Consider the following 23,823-nt stretch of genomic DNA (forward strand, 5'->3'; position numbering starts at 1 on the left):
GGCACTGCCAGCTCAAAGTGACTCCTAATCTGCAAACGCCGTGATCCAAACAGGTTTCCCATCTAGTCCAAGACCGGTATCTCCACTTGGTCCAAGGCGCCTGGATCCGCCCAAGCAGGAGTGACTGGCTCCTGGTCATAAAACATCATCCCTGGTATGCTCAGAGAAATCTGTCCTTGAGATCTGAAAGTTCCCCATTAAAAGAGAACCAGCACACTAGCTGGAGGAACACATTAACAAATGTTGGTTGCCGCTGGGCAACTGTTGATTTACTTCTCACCCTGTTCTTTCCTTACCATAGCAGGGATGCCATTGCCATGTACTCAGCAGCATAGCAATGATGTAGGCAGAATTCCAAACGGACAGGACACAGGAAGTAGCCATGTGAACACGCATGATGTCATAAAGGATACTCATGACCATTTCTTTGTGGGAGGATTGATCAGTTAATACTGTGTGGTGGAGCCTGAAGGGCAACTCAGGCAGCCTGGGTGAGAGGCGCCAGCTGATTTCCGATACTCCTGTTGTTGCTTTCGATTTTGGCAGAACAACGGTGAGACAGGGATCGTGCTGAGATGCAAACCTTCAGTAAGTGAGATACGTGTGCGTGCACACACCTGTGCGCACGTGGTCTGTCTATTTAATCTCATGCCCACTCTCTTGTGAGATTCCCAAAATGAGCCTATGCTTGAGATGGCTCCTGTCTGAATCTCCTTGATGAGAGAGGCCTCTGGCCTTCTTTAGACACCCAGTGTAGCTGGTTGGTCTGGGGATTGCTGTAGCTGTTAGCTGGCTCAGTTTTAACACTTTCCCTTTGCCAGCGTTATCTCTGAAGTGATGTCAGTTCTCAAAAATGACTCTGGTGCCACTGTACACCTTATGTTGACTTCAGGCTGTTATTCCTCCTTTTAATATTTGAGTTTTTTCCTTTCATTGGTGGATTTTCATGAAGACCACGTGGTTTCCTGGCATTCTCCTCTAATAAGGTTCCTCTTTGTGGTGGTTATTGTTGTTTAGAATTATTATGAACTCATGGCCTTTTAACATGTTGATGGGCTTCAAACCATTGTTACATCATTTTGAGCAGAGGAGTGAAATGATTTGAGTTATGCTCTGCAGACAGACAGCAAAGGAGCAAGGATGAAAGCAAAGGGACCAGTTGGAAGGCAGTATATATAATCCAGGAGATAGACATTGGTGTCCTGGCCAGGGTGGTTGCTAATAATGGCAGTCGTGAGAAGTGGTTAGATTCTGGAGGTACTGGAGAGAGGGGGTGAGAGAATTTCCTGATCAGTTGGATGTGGAGTATGACAGAGAGAGCTCTCCAGGCCACTTTTAAGTTTTGAGGACTGAGCCATTGGCATTTCTGGGTCAAATGCTCTATCCATGTTTAATTCCACTTCCAGGGCCACACAGGGAAGGTCTCAAAGGTTGTGAGTAGCAGGATGGTCCTGACAGCAAGGCCACACAGTGAAAGCAATGACTCCTCAGAGGAGTTAATCTGAGGCCTGGTTGTCCTCACTACATCACGGAGCAATCAGCAGTGAACAGATTTTTACTCATAAGTGTACCCTGAGACAACATGGAGTAATTAAGGTACAAAATGTACAACACACAAACTGAGAGAGGCTTAAATATTAGAACCCAAAAGGAAACTGGTTTCTGCCAGTCTAGTTACCTTAATACTCCCCCCACTGCCGGCCCAAACCACTAGTATTATTTTCTGCTGGTACACTGTTTCAGTTGAATGTGGTAAAAATAAAATACCCTCAGTGAATCCACTGTGGGAGAGAGAATTGGGACTCCTATTTCAGTAGATGCCAGGAAACTTCCAAATCTTTCCACGTGGTGGATTATATAGGTTGGCAGGGAGTATTTGAGGGGGGATGGTGAACATCAATGAAACCCGTAGGAGTGAATATCAGGCAAAATATCACCAAGACACTGTCTAAGTATACCTGTGGCTACAATATCCAAGAAAGCAGATGTCAGAGCAAAGAAAATTGATAAGAGACGGAAAGAGGCATTACATAATGATCAAAGGATCAATCTACTGGGGAGTCATAATTAATGATCCTAAATGTGTATGCACCAAACAACAGAGCATCAAAGTACATGAAGCAAAAACTGATAGAGCTGAAAGGAGAAATAACCACGTCCATAATTACAGTTGGGGCCATCAACACCACCCTCCTTGGCAAGGGATAAAATTGCTGGAGACAAAACCAGCAAGGATATAGGAGATCTGAATAACACAATAAACCAACTGGATCTACATGATGTAAATAGAGCACTCCACCCAACGACAGCAGAATACATCCCCCCCCCCCCCGCGATAGCTATGTAATATTCATCAAGCCAGATCACCTCCTGGACCATTGAACAAACCGCAGCCAATTTTAAAGTAATTGAAATCACAATATGGACCCAAATTAGAAACCAGCAATAGAGAGAAAAAAGAAGAATCCCTACACACTTGGAAATGGTAGTTGACATTTCATCCCAGTTTGTCATTCAGACCCTTGTTACAGAGGAGCTGAGGTTAGGAAGCGTGGTCTCCTCAGCTGAAAGGCATTTCAGGCTGGGCAAAAAAGAAAGCTCCCTCTGGATATTTCAAACTGAGTATTGTTGACAGCAAGGCTGGGGGGAGGGGGGCCAACTTAGGAAGCTGTTACTTCAGTCCCACCTGACGTTAAAGCTTGTACTACACCAGCAAAGGAAGTACAGCCTGCTGATCATTGGTGGGATCAGTTTGGTGGCTGATTGTATTTGGAAAGCATGAGAGAGATTGCCTCCCTGGGATTGGTGTGGTTTTTAGACAGGTCTGAGAGAAGGTACAATTCAGATGCCTTCCTGGTGTATGGCTGGTTTCCAATCTAACCCATGGATGATGCATAGATAGATGATAGATAGATAGATGATAGATAGATAGATAGATAGATAGATAGATAGATAGATAGATGATATTGATATATCAATCCTGCTTCATTCTTTAAAAGGTTCAATACAGTTTCCTCCCTATCCTCCAAGATTCTTTCCCTGATAGTGCCATCTGTCAAACAAGGCTCTCCTATCCGGACAAGCAGAGGAGTTTCCTTTTTGGGTTTAGAGGATTGGACCCTTAGGGCAGGTTGACACTTTGCTCACCTAAATGGTGTTAGCCTAGAACGTGGTACATGGTGAATAGACCACTGATGTATTTTCAATCTTGTATTTTTGTTCCCCTTTTGAGAAAACAATGATGATGGTAGTTCATCTCAAGGAAGAAAGAAGGTTTGGAGTTCTTTCCGAGGTAATTTTGGCAAGAGGGACCCTCATTATGAACATGGTGGATATGAGCCGCAACCTTCACACCTCCAGGAGGATGATGAAACTGTGTCAATGGGGAATGTCCAGGAGGACCCCCAAGTAAGACAGTAAGTGAACAGGCAGCCTGGTTTGCATGTAGCAGCCCCTGGGACTCTGCGACTCTTTCACTCTCCCTGGTCTTCGTTGTCTTCTCTCACTGGAAAACTGAAGAATGCTAGAAGTGGGATAATGGTTAAGCAATCTTAATTGTAGTCCTGGTGACAGAGAGATGATGGTGTATAGAAGAAGCCTTTCTTAGCATTAATGGCCACTCTCCTCCTCTCCACTTCCCATCCACAGCACTCCCTATAGCACCCGATGCAACAAGAGGAGAGTGAAACGGCATAATGAAGGCCATATCCATATTACTGTGTGGAAAGGTAGAAAAACTCTGAAGAAAGAAGTGGGGGAGAACACACAAGATGGAACCTCAGGGAGCTGGTTCAAGATCACTGTGAGTGTCTTGGCAAGGTCTGCATATTAGATAGACCATCCTGGAATCTTATTAAAAAGGAAGACCACAGGACGCCTGGGTGGCTCAGCGGTTGAGCGTCTGCCTTTGGCCCAGGGCGTGATCCTGGAGTCCTGGGATCGAGTCCCACGTCGGGCTCCCTGCATGGAGCCTGCTTCTCTCTCTGCCTATATCTCTGCCTCTCTCTTTGTGTCTCTTATGAATAAATAAATAAAATTTAAAAAAAGGAAGACCACATTAAAGAACCTTATGGCAATTATTTGGAGGAGAGCTTTCCAACGGAGAGAAAGCAGGCTGAGGAAATCCATATTTGGCACAAAAATGAGAAATAATGCCATGGTCTCTTCTTTAGAGGCCCTCTATGGCTCAGTAGAAGGTCGGACAAGAATGCTGCTGGGTCTGTTTTCCAGCTTTAATTCCATGTTGTCTCTCCTCACTCCCATCCCTTCTTTTCACCTTTAGATTCCCTATGGGAGAAAGTACGACAAGGCATGGCTAATGAATTCAATCCAGAGTCACTGCAGTGTCCCCTTCATTCCAGTGGATGTAAGAGAGGATGGTGAAGCCCGATGAGTGGGCACAGGGAGGTGGGGGTGGGGGAGCTCACTGAGCAGGAAGACTCTATCCTCCAAAATTATGGTTGCCTTCCCCTCCTGCAGTTTCACTATGTGAAAAACCAAGCTCGATTCTTTGTCCAGGATGTTGGCACTGCCTCTGCATTGAAGGATATCAGCTACAGGATTTGTGACGATGAGAACCGAAAGGTATGGGTTGAGGGCATTACCTCTACCTAGTCCTGTGGCAGAAGGACAGGGCAGGGGCTGGTCTTCTTCTTTGGAATGAAAGTTCTTGGTGCTTACGCCACCTCTCCTTCCTGCAGATATCTATCTTTGTCAATCCCTCTACCGTACCCTACTCTGTGAGGTACAAGTTGGAGCCAGAAGAAATGGAGCAGCTAAAGGTAATGCAGACTCAAGGCCCATTGTGTGTGCACACTCAGACGCACCTCTTCTTCCTCCAGCCCCCAATTTCCCTATCCCCGCCAGAGTCTTCCAGTGGCTCTCTCCAACTCTCTCTGCAGCTGACCATGAACAAACGCTATGATGTCTCCCAGCAAGCTCTTGATCTCCAGAGTCTCCGTTTTGACCCAGGTATACTTGATGTCAGTAATTCTAGGGCAGGTGAGGGCACAGGGATCTGCCTGGGAGGGAGACTGAGGGATGGTGATGTGGGCAGGGGTTGGGGCTGGCCATGGGCCTCTCTCAGCCTTCTGATTGCCTCCTCTCGGCTTCCTGAAGACTTGGTGGGCCATGATATAGATATAATCCTGAACCGAAGAAACTGCATGGCTGCCACCCTGCAGATCATTGAAGAGAATTTCCCTGAGGTGAGGCATAGGGCTGAGGCCCAGTGCTGTTATTAATGGTAAGGGATGGAACTCATGGGGTGGAGAACAGATTTGTCTCTGAGGCCTTAGACAGTAACTGTCTCTCTAACTCTTCTTCACCAATAGCTGTTGTCCTTGAACTTGAGCAACAACAAACTGTATGGGCTGGATGGCCTGTCTGACATTATAGAGATGGCCCCCACAATCAAGGTCTTGAACCTCTCCAAAAATGAGGTGGGAAGAGGGAGCCAGGTCAAAGTTGGGTTTGATAGTGGGTGGTAGTGCTCATCAGAGTGATGACAGGAGGCAGGAGAAGGTACCTGTGTGGAAAGGCGGGGACTGGGGGCGCAGGGGGCCCCGTGTGTCTCTCTTTCTCTGGGACTCCTTTCCAGTTTCCTCCCCATATTTCTCAGCTGAACTTGGTGTGGGAGTTAAGCAAGATGAAAGGGCTGAAGCTTGAAGAGCTTTGGCTAGAAGGGAACCCCTTGTGTGACACCTTTCCAGACCAGCCCACCTACATAAGGTCAGTGTGAACCCCTGTTGCCCTTCCTGGGGACCTTTGGGCTCTGGGAGCCTGAGCTGTTCCTGAGAATGTACATATTCAGGAATGTGCAACCCTGGTCCTCTGGAAGGACCATAGGCCCCACCTTCTCTCTCTATGCCCCTCACGTGTAAGGAGTTTCCTTCCTCTGACCTGCTCACCTGTTCTCCTGGTGTGGGGTCTGTTTCCACCTCCCTGCATTCAGTGTTCTTTAGCATGCCCTCCAAGAGTGTGCTCCAGGAAGCAGGGCTCCTCCTCCTCTCCAGGACCAGGAGTGACCAGCCTCGAGCCAGATGCTGGTGTCCTGGACTGAGAAGGGTCCTCCAGCCCAGAGCCTCAGGCTGAGACAGGCCTTCCTACTCCCTGCTGAGATGGGGCTTCCCTCCCTTGTTCTGAGAGGGGACCTCCTTCCTTTGCTCATGAAGGGTTTCCCCTCTAATCTCAGGCTGCCATGGTGGCTTTCCTGCCCCATGCTGAGGGCCGAGGCTATGAATGGCTGCCATCATGACATCCATTTCTCTGACCCAATGCCAGGAGTGGGGTCCTCCTTGGGAGATACCAGTGTTCCCTGAGTCAAGGAACCAGAAGTGGATGACTGCCAGTGAGCAGAGGGCTTCCTGAGGCAGGAATGGAAGGCAGAGAGGGCAGAGGTGCTTGAGGAGATGGGAGGACAGGCCTCTCAGAGGCACTTCCCACTCCCCTCCCTCCACACATTGCATCAACCTAACTGGTCCTTCAGAGAAGCCCTGGGTATCCCAGCACAGGTATAATACCTCAGGCTAGGAACCGACCGAGACAGGCACAGGTGCACAGGGGCCATCAGGAGGGAAGGCAGTGGTCATAAGGGGGGGCCATAGACCCTCAGCCCTATGCCGACCTGGAGCTTGACCCTCTACTCTTTCTGGGGCAGGTCTCCTGCCCCCCGTGGTTGCCTTGTTCCCCATGTCCAGCTCAGACTGAGCTCACACAGGTGGCAAAGTTTCAACCAGCATACACTGGGCCCCCAGCCCAACACCTGCATGTTTTCCATTCCTATCTGGGTGCCAGGGCCAGCCAGGGCAGGTGAAGGAAAAGGCTGCAGCCATGGGGCCTTTTCCTCCTTCTCTCTTCCATCCTGACCCCTACCACCCTGGTAGAGTTTCTTTCCCTTCCCTTTGCTTTGCTTTCTCTTCCTCCTTTGTCTCTGGTTCCCCTATGTCTCTCCCACCTCTCCCCTCCTACCTTCACTCCCTCTTCTGTCTTCATCCCCTTCCCTCTTCCTCCCTGCCTCCTGGGTCTTGCCTCACTCACCTCCTTGCCCCAGCATCCAGGGCCATCCCTGGGGGTGGATGTCATGGTCCTGCAGAATGCTGGACCCCTAGTGAGGTAGCAGAGCCCTGGGCTCCCAGTCCATTCCCTCTTCTCTCTGGGAGCCTTCACTGGGGACTTGGAGGAAGGAAGGGAGGCAGGGAAGGGAAGGCAACCCTGGAGCCTGGGCTCCATATGTTGCTTCTTATGGCACTGAAGAAAGGATTCAAGGCAGTCTAGGTGGGAGCTACACAGTGGAAAAGAGAGGGAGGGGAGGGAGGGAAAGGGAAGGAGGGAGGCTTCACAACTCTGATCTATCAGTCACTTCTTTCTATTTTGGGTTTTGGACAGTGCCATCAGGGATTGTTTTCCCAAGCTGTTACGCCTGGTAAGTGCCTACATTCATTATTGTCTCTTACTAACATTGATTACCTCCACACCTGCCCTCTAGCCTTTTGGGTCTTGCCTAGATTACATGTTTGTGTCAGATCCTTATCCATTTTAGGGGACCAGGACTCCTGAAAAACACATCAATATGCTCTCTGGAAAAGTTTCCAAACACACACGCACACACACACACACACACACACACACACACACACACACACAAGTTGCATATAGTAGTAAAGACTTCCAGGACCTCATGATGAAAACACCCACTGTAATCTTGTCCATGTAATTTCCAGTGCTTTTTCATACCTGACCTCTGACTCTCACCCTCTTTTGGGATTGTCTTTTCCTTTAAGCATCCAGGACCACCTCTGTGGTCTCCACTACTGACTTCTTCCCTTCTCCAGGATGGCCAGGAGTTACCACCACCAGTTATCATTGATGCTGACACACCCTGCTTGATAAAGCCCTGCAAGGTGAGGGAAAATGATCAATGTTTGGAGTATTACAAGGGAGGCTTTATCAGCCACATAGTCTCAAGTGTCTTTTGATTCCAGGAAAGTTACAAAGGATCTGAGACACTGAAGAGTCTAGTCTTGCAATTCCTGCAGCAGTAAGTACCCCTGGGAATCTGAGGAAGGGGAGGGCCAGTATGGGTGAGGCCACCCAAGCTCAGGACTGCTGACTGGGTCTTGAAATCTCATTTGGGGTCCAGACCACAGAGATAGACTATCCTCTTTACTCCCCCACAGGTACTACTTGATCTACGACTCTGGAGACCGTCAGGGTCTCCTCGGTGCCTACCATGATGAGGCCTGCTTCTCCCTGGCCATTTCTTTCAACCCTGAGGACCCAGCCCCGTGAGTACCAAAGCTCAGACTCTGCCCTTGGGCCCTGTGTCTCCTGGGGAGCCACAGGGAAGCCCTTAGAAACATTCATACTGGCCAGACCACCACCTTCTGTTCCTCTTTCTCTGCTAGAAGCAGCTTGTGTGAGTACTCCAAGGAAAGCAGGAATATGAAGAAGCTCAAGGACCTCTGTGCGTGTGTGATGGGGAAGACTGGGCAGGGAAAGGGGGTGTGAAGGGATAATTATAGGGCCCAGGGTGTGGCCACCCCGACCCTCGCTTGCTTTTCCACACCCCTCCCCATAGCCCAGTGTGTTCAGCTGCTGAAGCATACAAACTGTGACATCGTGTGCTCCCTCTGTGTGCTGCCCAAAACGCAGCACGACCTCAGCTCCCTCGTGGTGGACATGTGGTTCCAGACGGTGAGCACCCACTCCCTCCCAAGGGCAGCCCCAGAAAGCCACAGGTGGATGGGAAGTTTAAGTGACTTAGCAGCTGTGCTCTTCCCTTTCAGGAGAAGATGCTCTGCTTCTCTGTCAATGGGGTGTTCAAGGAAGGTCAGTGTGCATGGAACCCCTCCCCAGATGCCCCACTGCTCCATCGCCACTGGCTGGGCTCCCTCTCAGAACTCTCCAAGTTTCCCTGATCCCTTTCCTTCTCTTCCTATTCCCTCTGTGTTCTCCTGCCTCCACTCTGCCCCCAAACCATCCTGGTCTGACCTGGGTCTATGCCTGTCTGTCCCACACAGCTTGGACATTAGGGACACAGTCTGTGCAGTTTCATGCCTGCCATTCCAGATCCTTACTCTGAGAACTACTTGGGGTGATTACTTAACCTCTAAGCTTCTTCATTTACAAAATGGAGCTAATAATGTCCCCCTCTTGGGCAGCTGTGAAAAATGAATTGAACAAACTTGTGAAGTGGTTGTCACAGCACCTGTCACATAGTAGAGGCCCTGTCACTTGGGAGCAGATTGTTCCCACTGTTGCCATCCCCATACCAGACACCCTGACTCCCAGTGAACAATTGTCCCCTTCAGCATGAGTATCAATTCAGACTCTGAGTGGGGAACACGGCGTGGGAATGTGAAGCATGTGCAACTCTCAGGGGGTATTGTTGTTTGTTGTTGAAGTGGAAGGAAAGTTTCAGGGTTCTGTTCGTGCCTTCACCCGGACCTTCATCGTTACCCCTGCCAGCAATTCCAGGTGAGCGCTATGTTGTAGGTGGAAATGCTCATCCCAGCCTGGGCTCAGGGTTGTGGGAGCATGGTGGAGTAGACATCTTGTTTTTTTCAGTATTGTGGAAAGCCAACAGGTAGATCCAAGGAGCAGTCTAGTCTGGTGGTTAGAGGACTGGGTTCTCTTCTTGACCATAGCACTCACTAGGTATGTGCCATCTTGGTTAAGTCACATGACCTCTCTGTGACTCATTGTCTTCCTTGGAAAATGGGGATTAGACTGTCCATTCCTTTGGGCTATTGTAAGGGATAAATGTGAATGTAGAATCTTCCCTGGTTTGCAGGTTGAGTACACACCTAGTGAGGCTGGTAGACAGTCCCTGCAAAGGTGGGCTCTGTGGGAGGGCTGGAGGTACCAGCCAAGGAATCGATGTGTGGGGGCAGGCACAGTAGGCATATGGAAGGAACCTAGTTGCTGAGTGGCAGTGGGAGCAGCATCATTGTTGGAGATGTGGGATTGTACATTCGTCCACTTGTCTGAGGGCCCATTTTCCCTCCAGTCTATGCATTGTGAATGATGAGCTGTTCGTGAGAGATGCCACCCCTGGTGAGACTCAGAGTGCATTCTCCAACCAAGAGACCTTCAGCTCCATGCCTACCCTCTCCCAGGAGCAGCAGGAAATGGTCCATGCTTTCTCCACTCAGTCTGGGATGAAACTTGAGTGGTCTCAGAAGTAAGTGGTGGATGTGCATGGGAAGAAGGATGAGTTACTACAGTGACTTGGGTGGAAGCTGGGGGTTGAATCAAAGAAACTCACAGGAAATTTGGAAAAATAACATTTTGGACAGTTTGCTTCTGAAAGGAAAGGAAAGGAAAGGAAAGGAAAGGAAAGGAAAGGAATGGAAAGGAAAAGGGCTGATGGAAAAGGTTTCATAGCATTATATACGTGAAGGATTTAAAACATGCTATAATGGTCAATGACATTGACTTACATATAGAAAATCCAAAAGAATCCACCAAAAAGCTACTAGAACTAATAAACAAACTCAGTAGGGTTGCAGGATAAAAACCAATATATGAAACGCATTTGTATGTCTATGTACTTGGAATGAGTAGTCCAACAATGAAATGAAGAGAATAAGCCCACTTACAATAGCATCAAAGTAATAAAATATTTGAAAACAAATGTAACAAAAGAAGCATAAATCTTATACTCTGAAATCCATAAAACATTGCTGAAAAAATAAATAAATAAATAAATAAATAAATAAATAAATAAATAAATACAGACAGACACCCCATGGAAAGACATCTCATTTCCATGGGTTGGAATATTGCTAAATGGCTTAATATTGTTGAGATGATAGTAATATCTAGTCCAATCTACAGATTCAACATAATCCCTGTCAAAAATCCTTCTCTACAAAAATTGACAAGGTTATCCTAAACTTCATATGTAAGTGAGCCAAAACAAGCTTGAAAGAAAAGAACAAAGTTAGAGGACTCACACTTCCTAATTTCAAAGCTTGCTGCAAAAGTACAGTAATCAGGACTATGTGGTCCTGGCATATGGACAGTGCATGAATCAATGGAGTGGAGATGAGAGTCCACAAATAAACTCTCACATTTATGGTCAATTGATTGTGAATGAGAGTGATGAAAAAAATCTGTTGGGAAAAAAATAGTCTTTTCAGCAGATGGTGATGGGACAACTGGATATCCACATGCAAAACAATGAATTTTGACCCCTGATTCATATCGTGTACAAACATAGACTATAACGGATCAAAGATCTAAAGGTAAGAGCTAAAACTATAAAAATCATGAAGGAAAACATCGGTGTAATTCTCCATTAATTAGGCAAGTGTTTCTTATATATGACACCAAAAGCACAAGCAACCAAAGAAAAAAATAGATAAATTGGGCTTCATCAGAATTAAAAGCTGTTGTGCACCAATGGACACTATCAGAAGAGTAAAAAATCCCGCCAAAGGAATGGGAGAAAATATTTGCAAATCACGTATCTGACAGGTATATATGAAGAACTCTTGCAGCTCAGCAGTAAAAGGGCAAACAGCCCAATTTAAAACGTGGAGAAAGGGCCTGAATAGACATTTCTCCAAAGAAGATATACAAGGGGCCAACGAGCACATGAAAAACTTCTTAGCACCATTAGTCGTTAAGGATTTAATGCAGATTGAAACCACACACTGAGTTACTGCTTCACACCCACTAGGCTGGCTTTAATCAATAAAATGAATGATAACAAGTGTTGGTGCAGATGTGGAACAACTGGAGTTCTCATGTATTATTGTTGAGAATATAAAATGGAGCAGGGGTTGGGGAAAACATTTTGGCAGCTCCCCAAAATGTTAAACATGGAGTTACCATATGACCCAGTCATTCCACACCCAAGTATCTACCATGAGGAATGAAAGCATATGTTCAGTCTAAGACGTGTACAGGAATGTTCATAGCAGCATTATTTGTAACAGCCAAAAAGTGGAAACAACCCAAATGTCCTTTAGCTGATGAATGGATAAACAAATCTGGTACGTCCACATGGTAGAACATTATTCAGTCATAAAAAAAGAATACAGTGCTGATATATGCCATGACATGGATGAACCTTGAAAACGTTATGCTAACTGAAAGAAGCCAGCCCCGAAAGGTCACATATTGTATGATTCAATTTATATGAAATGCCCAGCATAGTCAAATCCACAGGGACCAAAAGCAAATTAGTGGTTTCCAGGGTCTGGGGAAAGAGGAGGAATAGGGAGTCATTGCTAATGTTTAAGGAGTTTCTTTGTAAGGTGATAAAATTATTTGGGAATTAGATAATGGTGATGGTTGCACAATCTTATGACTAAACTAAGGAAACACTGAATTGTACACTTTAAAATGTAATGTGCATAAAAATGATAACATAGTTATGTGTATTATATCTCAAAAAATGATTGGAAACTTATACTTTTTAAATTTCCATGTATTTTCTTGAATGTCTTTCTTTATCAATATACATTAAGTTCCCTTGTTCTTTTGGAGAGCTCTATTTTTCTGTTTTGAATTCTAGTGGGCATAAATTCTAGTGGGCAGTGATAGACATTTTCACTAGGTCTTTCTTCATCATTACACATAATGTTCATACTGGTACATGCACCCCGGCAAAAGAGTGGCACAGATTTAGAGCTGCAAGGTCAGCGTGTCTGTACTGTGGTACTAATGGAGATCACCTGTTCTCCCATTCCAGGTGCCTTCAGGACAATGAGTGGAACTACACCAGAGCTGGTCAGGTCTTCACTGTGCTCCAGGTGAGGTCTGGGAATCATTAAGCAGGCTACAGATGGGTGTTTCTGGGCCTCAGGAAGGCCAAGAAGGTGGAGGCTGGGTGGCCTGGGGATGAAACTCTGGATTCTGGCTCTTCTGATGTCTCAATTCCTTCCCTCCAGAAGGAAAGCAAGATCCCAGAGGAGGCCTTCAAACAAATCACCTAAAAGAAGCCTTGGATGTCCACATCATCATTGTTCCTCTTTTCTCCGGCCTATGCCCATGCCCATGACTGGGAAAAGAGGCCTGGCTGACCAAGAAGCCAAAGTTATATTCCAGGCCAGGTGACATACCACCGGGAGGATCAGTTGTTCTGTGTATTTTCCCCACTCATGATTGCTGTTTAGTTTCATAATAAAGAATGATGCTGCACGTCGTATGTTGTGTGTCCTGCATCTCTCTTCCTCTGTCCCAACATGAGCTAATGAGTCCAAGACTGAAAGACCCTGCCCTCTCCCCCACATTATTCACCCTGGCAGTCCCTGGCAGGTACTAATTCCATAGGTAGTGTGTCAAAAAATTCTGATGAGAAAGGACACACGCTGCTTCCAGGGATTAGCCTTTGGAAAGAGTGTCACTCAGATGCTCTACCTGGAGGCCTGCAGAAGCAGGCATGTGACCTAAAACAACAGGGGCTTTGCAAGGGCTGCCTACCAGCTAGTGAGGGTTGTGGAAGGAAGGAAGACGAGGACTCACATATTTCACTTCTTATTCCTAATCGTTTGAATGCATTCAAAGGCATACCGTCAACAATTTTATGATTTGCACACAGGTGAACGGGAAATGGGCCTGTTCACACCTCTCACCATGCTTACATTTGTCTTTTCATCCACCCCCTGTACTGCCTCCTCCCCAGCTCTGAAGGTGCACTGTGGGAGGGATCTCACTTTAGCACCGAAAGTGAGGAAGAGTCAGCCTGTTTGCCCAGTGCATTTGTCAGAGAGCTGACAAGGGTGCTCCATGTCCATGTGTTTAGACCACAAGCAGGCATTATTTTTGAAATTACAATAATAGTAGTACCAAATTTCAAGTTACCATCCTATAAATGATGGCATAAGTGAGGTACCACCAGTTTACAAATTATGCCTCTATTGGCAGGTCTCACATACGTTATCTCTTACCACTTGCCACTTTTTAGTTCTCTATGTACATTTACACGAGGAATCTGTATAGGGATGTGTGAATTTCTTGGAAATACGACCTAAGGGAAAAATAGGGAGTAATCTATGCTATTCCATGTAGTGCCTCCATGATCAAAGACAAGTCTTCAGCCTCCTCACCTAGAGAATAGAACCCACAGTGCACACTTCCCAGCCACATCGTGAGGAATAGAGACAGTCCACATGTTAGCAAGCAATTGCAGTGTTTGGCTCAAATTAGGCTCTCTGAGCTGTCTGAGTTCTCCTCTCATGGGCAGGGACCACGGAACTCATTGCATGGCCCCTTTACTTCCTCTCTCTACATCATTACATCTACATCATTAAGTTTCCACATCCTTGACCTCCTTCCCTAGCTAGCTCAGATGCCATGGTCTTCCAGTCACTCACTCTCCTGTCAATTCTCCCAATTCCCTTGGTCCCATGGTACAAAGGCATCAAGTTTATGGACACCTCCAACGAGATGCCCTTCTCACAAAGGCTGCTGCTGGGGATGGGTGGTGGACCCCTTCCTATACCCCATCAGGGCCCAGGAGCCTCTGGGGGGAAAGAACCCCAGAAGCAGCTGCAGGAACTCCAAGAGGAGTGGCCTTGATGATGACTTTTTCTATCTCCAACTGAATTCTGTGCCTTTCCTAAAAATCCCTCTGACTCCATTGTGTTACTCTCTGCTCTCAACACTTTGTCCCAGATCTTGCTTTGATCTGATATGTTTATCTCTGGGATCCCTGCCTCAAAACTCCACCCCTAGCTCTAGTGTATAACTGCTGCTTAGCTTCCTAAATATGGATTCTATTTATCTTACTTGCCTGCTCATAAGGCCTTAATGGTACCATTTCTTTAACGATCAGAGAATTTCTCTTCAAGCACTGCTCCCTATGATTCTACCACCCTGTAACCCCTGTGCTGGAGAAAGTCAGTCACTGGATGTGAACACATCACCCCTTCAGTGACCATAACCAAGGGCAGAAGCCTTGGACCTACTTCTGGATTCTCTATTCTGTTCCACTGATCTATGTGTCTGTTTTTGTGCCAGTACCACACTGTCTTGATGACCACAGCTTTGTAGTACAACCTGAAATCTGGCATTGTGATGCCCCCAGATATGGTTTTCTTTTTTAAAATTCCCCTGGCTATTCGGGGTCTTTTCTGATTCCACACAAATCTTAAAATAATTTGTTCTAACTCTCTGAAGAAAGTCCATGGTATTTTGATAGGGATTGCATTAAACGTGTATATTGCCCTGGGTAACATTGACATTTTCACAATATTAATTCTGCCAAGGGAGACAGAACGTAAAGACTGCTAACTCTGGGAAACGAACTAGGGGTGGTAGAAGGGGAGGAGGGTGGGGGGTGGGAGTGAATGGGTGACGGGCACTGGGTGTTGTAATTCTGTATGTTAGTAAATTGAACACCAATAAAAAAATAAATAAAAAAAAGAAGCCTTGGACCTAGATCATACAAGATTAGACACTGTCTCACATCCCCACCGAAATAAAATAAAGCAGGGAGAAACGGTATCTGGCTGTTCTTAGCACCCTAACCAGCATCAAAGAAAGGCAATAATGTAATGGTAGGATGGCATGATTTCTGGGGGTTGGAGAGAGGAGTGTCTGCGGCAGGGTCTGAAATTTTGCAGTTGTAACAGGATCCCAGCTGTGATGGTTAATTTTCTGTGTGAACTTACGTAGACCGTGGTACCCAGATATTTGCCCAAACATTATTCTGGGTATTGCTACGATGATTGTTTTTGATCAGATTAATATTTAAATCAGTAGACTTGGAGCAAAGCTGATTACTCTTCATTGTGTGGGTGGGTCGCATCCAATCAGTTGAAGGCCTGAATAGAGGAAAAGACTGACCTCCCTGAAGGAAGGGGGCATTCTTCCGGGAAACCACCTTCAAAATTGAACTGCAGCTCTTCCCTAGGTTCTCAACCACCTGCCAGCCTATCTTGCAGATCTGGGGCTTGTCAGGTTCCACAATAGCATGAGCCAACTCCCTAATTAAGAAAAAAAATAAAGAATGAATAACTATACACCAACAAAATGGACAACCCCAAAAGAAATGGAAAAATTCTTGGAAACATACAACCTACTAAGATGGAATCAAGACGAAAAAAAGAAAAAAACCTGAACAGACCAATTACGTATAAGAAGATTGGATGACCATTTAAAAACAAAAACAAAAACAAAAACAAAAAACCCTCCCAATGAAGAAAAGTACAGGACCAGATGGCATCACTGGTGAACTTTACCAAACATTGATAAAAAAATTAATGTCAATCCTTCTCAAACTCTTCCAACAAATTGGAGAGGCAAGAACACTCCCAATTTCATTTTACGAGGCTAGCATTACCTTTATATCAAAACTAGAAAAGGACACTACTAGAAAAGAAAACTATAGGCCAATATCCTTGATGAACATAGATGCAAGAAAATATCAGTAAAATACTTGCAAACCAATTCCAGCAGCACGTTAAAGGATAATTCACCAAGACCAAGTGGGTCAAAATAGGCCCACAGAGCGCTATGCTTTTCCAGAGTCACACATGGAGTCAGGAGCAATAATGGGGTGTTCTCTCTCTCTCTCTCTCTCTCTCTCTCTCTCTCTCTCTCTCTCCCTCTCTCTCTCCCCCCACGATATCTCCAACAGCTTCCCTTTGCAAGCTGGGTTTTCAAAGTTTAAGTACTGACTGTTTTAAACTCTCCTAGAGCCACGATCACATGGCTACCCAATGAGATATATTGTAAAATGATGACAGTGAGTTTACTTAACATCCATCCTCTCACATAGATATTTTAAAAAGCAAAAAAAATTTTTTCTTGTAATGAGAAGTTTTAGGATTTCCTCTCTTAGTAATGTTCAAATACACCATAAAGCAATGTTAACTATAGTCATCATGTTATACATTACATCCTCATTACTCTTTTATGTTATGACTGGAAGTTTGTACCCTTTGATTACTTTCATCCAATTTCCAGACCCTCTAATCCGCTGCTTCTGGTAACTACAAATCTGATCTCTCTCTTTTTTAATGAGTTTAACTTGCTTTGTTTTTGGATTCCATATATAAGTGAGATCATATAGTATATGCCTTTGTTTTTCTCTGTCTGATTTATTTCACTTAACATAATGCCTTCAAAGTGCATCCATTTTGTCACAGATGGTCAAGTTTTTTCTTTTCTATGGCTAATAGTTTATATATATATAAATATATGTCTATATAATCACCAAAATGCACAAGGGTTCCCTTTTCCCAACAATTGCCAGCGTTTATTATCTCTTGTGTTTATTTTTAAAATATTTTATTTATTTATTGGAGGGAGAGCATGAGCTGGGAGGGGAGAAGCAGACTCCCTGCTGAGCAGGGTCCTGGAATCAGGACGTGAACCAAAGGCAGACACTTTACTGACTGAGCCACCCAGGAGCCCCTATCTCTTCTCTTTTTGGTGATAGCCATTCTCAGCAGTGTAAAGTGGTATCTCATTGTGGTTTTGGTTTGCATTTCCTTAAAGATTATTGACGCTGAGTACCCTTTCATGTATCTTTCAGCGATTTCTATATCTTCTTTGGAAAAATGTCTTCAGGTCTTCACTCATTTTTTAATCAGATTGCTTGCTGTTATCAAGTTGTATGAGTTCTTTATATATTGTGGATAGTAACCCTTTATATGACATATGATATGGACTTTGCAAAATTTTCTTCCATTCCATAGTTTTTTTTTTATTTTGTTGTTTATCTTTTTTTTTTTTTTTCTGTGCAGAAGCTTTTTAGTTTGATGTAGTTCCACTTGCTTATTTTTTATCTGGCTGCTTGTGCTTAAGGTGTCATAGCCAAGAAATCATGGCCAAGATTCATATCAAGGTGCTTTCTTCCTTGTTTTTTTCTATTCTGAGGATTCTTGGCTTGCTTATCAAATAATAGTTGACATATATGCTCAGCTTTATTTCTGAGCGCTCAATCCTGTTCTATTGATCTATGTGTCTGTTATTATGCCAATACCGTGTGGGGTTTTTTTTTATTACTATAGCTTTGTGATATAGCTTGAAATCAGGAAATGTGATACCTTCCAGTTTGTTCTTCGTTCTTAGGATTGCTTTGGTTATTTGGTGTCATTTGTGGTTCCATATGAATTTGAAGATTTGTTTCAATTTCTGTAAAAAAAAAAACCATTAGAATCTTGATATGGATTGCATTGAATCCATAGATAGCTTTGCATAGCATGGGCATTTTAACAATATTAATTCTTTCCATACACGAAACAGGATGCCTTTCCAATCATTTTTATTTCCTTCAATTTCCTAAGTCAGTGTTTTATAGTTTTCAGTGTAGTGACCTCTCACCTCTTCGCTTAAATTTATTTGTTAGTATTTTATTGTTTTTGGTGCTAGCATAAATGAGATTTTTTTTCTCTGTTTCAAACCTTTATTTAAATCCTAAGGAGTGAACATAAAGTATGATATTGATTTCAGGAGTAGAATTTAGCGATTCATCACTTACATATAACACCCATTGCTCAACACAAGTGCCCTCCTTAATACCTATCACTCGTTCGGCCCAACTCTTACCCACCTCTCCTCCATCAACCCACAGATTGTTCTCTATAGTTAAGAGTCTCTTACGGTTTGCTTCCCTGTCCTTTTTCCCCCTTCCCCTATGTCCATCTGTTTTGTTTCTTAAATTCCACATATGACTGAAAACATATGGTATTGGTCTTTCTCTGACTTATTTCACTTAGCATAATACACACTAGCTCCACCCGCATTGTTGCAAATGGCAAGATTTCACTCTTTTTGATGGCTGGGTAATAATCCATTATATATTTCGCCTCTTCTTCTTTTTTTTAATAATAAATTTATTTTTTATTGGTGTTCAACTTGCCAACATACAGAATAACACCCAGTTCTCATCCCGTCAAGTGCCCGTCACCCATTCACAACCACCCCCTGCCCTCCTCCCCGTCCACCACCCCCAGGTCGTTTCCGAGAATTAGGAGTCTTCATGTTCTGTCTCCCTTTCTGATATTTCCTGCCCATTTCTTCTCCCTTCCTTTATATTCCCTTACACTACTATTTATATTCCCCAAATGAATGAGACCATATAATGTTTGTCCTTCTCCGATTGACTTATTTCACCCAGCATAATACCCTCCAGTTCCATCCACGTTGAAGCAAATGGTGGGTATTTGTCATTTCTAATGGCTGAGTAATATTCCATTGTATACATAAACCACATTTTCTTTATCCATTCATCTTTCAATGGACACTGAGGCTCCGTCCACAGTTTGGCTATTTTGAACATTGCTGCTATAAACATCGGGGTGCAAGTGTCCCGGCATTTCATTGCATCTGTACCTTTGGGGTAAATCTCCAACAGTGCAAAAGCTGGGTTGTAGGGCAGGTATTTTTAACTGTTTGAGGAACCTCCACACAGTTTTCCAGAGGGGCTGCACCAGTCCACATTCCCACCAACAGTGTAAGAGGGTTCCCTTTGCTCCACATCCTCTCCAACCTTTGTGGTTTCCTGCCTTGTTAATTTTCCCCATTCTCACTGGTGTGAGGTGGAATCTCATTGTGGTTTTGATTTCTATTTCCCTGATGGCAAGTGATGCAGAGCATTTTCTCATGTGCATGTTGGCCATGTCTATGTCTTCCTCTGTGAGATTTCTCTTCATGTCTTTTGCCCATTTCATGATTGGATTGTTTGTTTCTTTGGTGTTGAGTTTCATAAGTCCTTTATAGATCTTGGAAACTAATCCATTATCTGATAATTCATTTGCAAATATCTTCTCCCATTCTGTAGGTTGTCTTTTAGTTTTGTTGACTGTATCCTTTGCTGTGCAAAAGCTTCTTATCTTGATGAAGTCCCAATAGTTCATTTTTGCTTTTGGTTCTTTTGCCTTCGTGGATGTATCTTGCAAGAAGTTACTGTGGCCGAGTTCAAAAAGGGTGTTGCCTGTGTTCTCCTCTAGGATTTTGATGGAATCTTGTCTCACATTTAGATCTTTCATCCATTTTGAGTTTATCTTTGTGTATGGTGAAAAAAGAGTGGTCTAGTTTCATTCTTCTGCATGTGGATGTCCAATCTTCCCAGCACCATTTATTGAAGAGACTGTCTTTCTTCCAATGGATAGTCTTTCCTCCTTTATCGAATATTAGTTGACCATAAAGTTCAGGGTCCACTTCTGGATTCTCTCTTCTGTTCCATTGATCTATGTGTCTGTTTTTGTGCCAGTACCACACTGTCTTGATGACCACAGCTTTGTAGTACAACCTGAAATCTGGCATTGTGATGCCCCCAGGTATGGTTTTCTTTTTTAAAATTCCCTTGGCTATTCGGGGTCTTTTCTGATTCCACACAAATCTTAAAATAATTTGTTCTAACTCTCTGAAGAAAGTCCATGGAATTTCGATAGGGATTGCATTAAACGTGTAAATTGCCCTGGGTAACATTGACATTTTCACAATATTAATTCTGCCAATCCATGAGCATGGAATATTTTTCCATCTCTTTGTGTCTTCCTCAATGTATTTCAGAAGTGTTCTGTAGCTTTTAGGGTATAGATCCTTTACTTCTTTGGTTAGGTTTATTCCTAGGTATCTTATGCTTTTGGGTGCAAATGTAAATGGGATTGACTCCTTAATTTCTCTTTCTTCAGTCTCATTGTTACTGGCTAGAAATGCCACAGACTTCTGGGCATTGATTTTGTATCCTGCCACGCTGCCAAATTGCTGTATGAGTTCTAGCAATCTTGGGGTGGAGGCTTTTGGGTTTTCTATGTAGAGTATCATGTCATCGACGAAGAGGGAGAGTTTGACTTCTTCTTTGCCAATTTGAATGCCTTTAATGTCTTTTTGTTGTCTGATTGCTGAGGCTAGGACTTCCAGTACTATGTTGAATAGCAGTGGTGAAAGTGGACATCCCTGTCTTGTTCCTGATCTTAGGGGAAAGGCTCCCAGTGCTTCCCCATTGAGAATGATATTTGCTGTGGGCTTTTCGTAGATGGCTTTTAAGATGTCGAGGAATGTTCCCTCTATCCCTACATTCTGAAGAGTTTTGATCAGGAATGGATGCTGTATTTTGTCAAATGCTTTCTCTGCATCTAATGAGAGGATCATATTGTTCTTGGTTTTTCTCTTGCTGATATGATGAATCACATTGATTGTTTTACGAGTGTTGAACCAGCCTTGTGTCCCGGGGATAAATCCTAATTGGTCATGGTGAATAATTTTGTTTCCTCTTTCAGGAATTCACTGTTGGCATATAGAAATGCTACTGATTTTTGCATGTTAATTTTTGTGTCCCGCCACTACTGAATTCATTGATTAGATCTAGAAGTTTGGGGTAAAATCTTTAGGATTATCTTTGTATGAAATCACGTCATCTTCAAATAGAAACAGGTTAACTTCTTCCTTTCCAATTCTGATGTCTCTTATTTCTTTTTAACACCTAAATACTCTGGGAAGGACTTCTGGTACTATGTTGAGTAGAAAATGTCAAAGTGGGCACCTTTGTCTTAATCCTGATCTTTGAGAAAAGCTTTTAACTTTTCACCATTGAAAATGATGTTAGTGGTGGGCTTGTCATGTATGGCCTCTGTTATGTTGAGATATGTTCCTTCTATAACTAATTTGTTAAGAGTTTCTATCACGAACAGATGTTGGAATTTGTCAAGCCTTTCTCTGCATCCATTGAATGATCACTTTTTTTTTCATTCTATTAATACAATGTATCACATATACTGATTTGCAGATGTTGAACCATTCTCACATCCCAGGAATAAATCCCACTTGGTCTTGATGAATTATCCTTTAACGTGCTGCTGGAATTGGTTTGCAAGTATTTTACTGATATTTTCTTGCATCTATGTTCATCAAGGATATTGGCCTATAGTTTTCTTTTCTAGTAGTGTCCTTTTCTAGTTTTGATATAAAGGTAATGCTAGCCTCGTAAAATGAAATTGGGAGTGTCTTGCCTCTCCAATTTGTTGGAAGAGTTTGAGAAGGATTGACATTAATTTTTTTATCAATGTTTGGTAAAGTTCACCAGTGATGCCATCTGGTCCTGTACTTTTCTTCATTGGGAGGGTTTTTTGTTTTTGTTTTTGTTTTTGTTTTTAAATGGTCATCCAATCTTCTTATACGTAATTGGTCTGTTCAGGTTTTTTTCTTTTTTTCGTCTTGATTCCATCTTAGTAGGTTGTATGTTTCCAAGAATTTTTCCATTTCTTTTGGGGTTGTCCATTTTGTTGGTGTATAGTTATTCATTCTTTATTTTTTTTTCTTAATTAGGGAGTTGGCTCATGCTATTGTGGAACCTGACAAGCCCCAGATCTGCAAGATAGGCTGGCAGGTGGTTGAGAACCTAGGGAAGAGCTGCAGTTCAATTTTGAAGGTGGTTTCCCGGAAGAATGCCCCCTTCCTTCAGGGAGGTCAGTCTTTTCCTCTATTCAGGCCTTCAACTGATTGGATGCGACCCACCCACACAATGAAGAGTAATCAGCTTTGCTCCAAGTCTACTGATTTAAATATTAATCTGATCAAAAACAATCATCGTAGCAATACCCAGAATAATGTTTGGGCAAATATCTGGGTACCACGGTCTACGTAAGTTCACACAGAAAATTAACCATCACAGCTGGGATCCTGTTACAACTGCAAAATTTCAGACCCTGCCGCAGACACTCCTCTCTCCAACCCCCAGAAATCATGCCATCCTACCATTACATTATTGCCTTTCTTTGATGCTGGTTAGGGTGCTAAGAACAGCCAGATACCGTTTCTCCCTGCTTTATTTTATTTCGGTGGGGATGTGAGACAGTGTCTAATCTTGTATGATCTAGGTCCAAGGCTTCTTTTTTTTATTTATTTTTTTATTGGTGTTCAATTTACTAACATACAGAATTACAACACCCAGTGCCCGTCACCCATTCACTCCCACCCCCCACCCTCCTCCCCTTCTACCACCCCTAGTTCGTTTCCCAGAGTTAGCAGTCTTTACGTTCTGTCTCCCTTGGCAGAATTAATATTGTGAAAATGTCAATGTTACCCAGGGCAATATACACGTTTAATGCAATCCCTATCAAAATACCATGGACTTTCTTCAGAGAGTTAGAACAAATTATTTTAAGATTTGTGTGGAATCAGAAAAGACCCCGAATAGCCAGGGGAATTTTAAAAAAGAAAACCATATCTGGGGGCATCACAATGCCAGATTTCAGGTTGTACTACAAAGCTGTGGTCATCAAGACAGTGTGGTACTGGCACAAAAACAGACACATAGATCAGTGGAACAGAATAGAGAATCCAGAAGTAGGTCCAAGGCTTCTGCCCTTGGTTATGGTCACTGAAGGGGTGATGTGTTCACATCCAGTGACTGACTTTCTCCAGCACAGGGGTTACAGGGTGGTAGAATCATAGGGAGCAGTGCTTGAAGAGAAATTCTCTGATCGTTAAAGAAATGGTACCATTAAGGCCTTATGAGCAGGCAAGTAAGATAAATAGAATCCATATTTAGGAAGCTAAGCAGCAGTTATACACTAGAGCTAGGGGTGGAGTTTTGAGGCAGGGATCCCAGAGATAAACATATCAGATCAAAGCAAGATCTGGGACAAAGTGTTGAGAGCAGAGAGTAACACAATGGAGTCAGAGGGATTTTTAGGAAAGGCACAGAATTCAGTTGGAGATAGAAAAAGTCATCATCAAGGCCACTCCTCTTGGAGTTCCTGCAGCTGCTTCTGGGGTTCTTTCCCCCCAGAGGCTCCTGGGCCCTGATGGGGTATAGGAAGGGGTCCACCACCCATCCCCAGCAGCAGCCTTTGTGAGAAGGGCATCTCGTTGGAGGTGTCCATAAACTTGATGCCTTTGTACCATGGGACCAAG

At 43.9% G+C, this 23,823-nt stretch overlaps 1 protein-coding gene across 8 annotated transcripts; it reads left to right on the forward strand.

Annotated features, from left to right (window-relative positions):
- Positions 1 to 449: 449 nt before the first annotated feature.
- On the forward strand, positions 450 to 13,116 carry LOC112649440 (nuclear RNA export factor 2-like). Of its 8 annotated transcripts, none has more exons than XM_025431767.3 (22): positions 450 to 588; positions 3,233 to 3,416; positions 3,649 to 3,802; positions 4,283 to 4,366; positions 4,480 to 4,584; positions 4,701 to 4,781; positions 4,902 to 4,971; positions 5,119 to 5,207; positions 5,334 to 5,441; positions 5,600 to 5,730; positions 7,387 to 7,423; positions 7,782 to 7,901; positions 7,983 to 8,038; positions 8,178 to 8,285; positions 8,406 to 8,464; positions 8,579 to 8,694; positions 8,787 to 8,829; positions 9,405 to 9,477; positions 9,568 to 9,657; positions 10,010 to 10,183; positions 12,704 to 12,764; positions 12,903 to 13,116. In XM_025431767.3, the coding sequence occupies exons 1-22, from the start codon at positions 576 to 578 to the stop codon at positions 12,945 to 12,947; spliced, it is 2,001 nt and encodes a 666-aa protein (XP_025287552.1). In that variant the 5' UTR covers positions 450 to 575; the 3' UTR covers positions 12,948 to 13,116. The 8 variants fall into 8 exon arrangements, with proteins under 8 accessions (XP_025287552.1, XP_025287555.1, XP_025287554.1 ...); XM_025431770.3 differs by having other exon boundaries at positions 7,833 to 7,901; XM_025431769.3 differs by having other exon boundaries at positions 5,334 to 5,417; positions 5,621 to 5,730.
- The last annotated feature ends 10,707 nt before the right edge of the window (positions 13,117 to 23,823 follow it).

Source organism: Canis lupus, chromosome X (assembly GCF_003254725.2).
Source record: "Canis lupus dingo isolate Sandy chromosome X, ASM325472v2, whole genome shotgun sequence".
Classification (NCBI taxonomy): Eukaryota; Metazoa; Chordata; class Mammalia; order Carnivora; family Canidae; genus Canis; species Canis lupus.

Bases quoted from the DNA above. Each gene is read 5' to 3' on its own strand.
- LOC112649440 (XM_025431767.3), top strand. The intron at 4,972-5,118 runs GTATACTTGATG...GGCTTCCTGAAG, and splicing joins GAGTCTCCGTTTTGACCCAG to ACTTGGTGGGCCATGATATA. The intron at 5,442-5,599 runs GTGGGAAGAGGG...ACTCCTTTCCAG, and splicing joins TGAACCTCTCCAAAAATGAG to TTTCCTCCCCATATTTCTCA.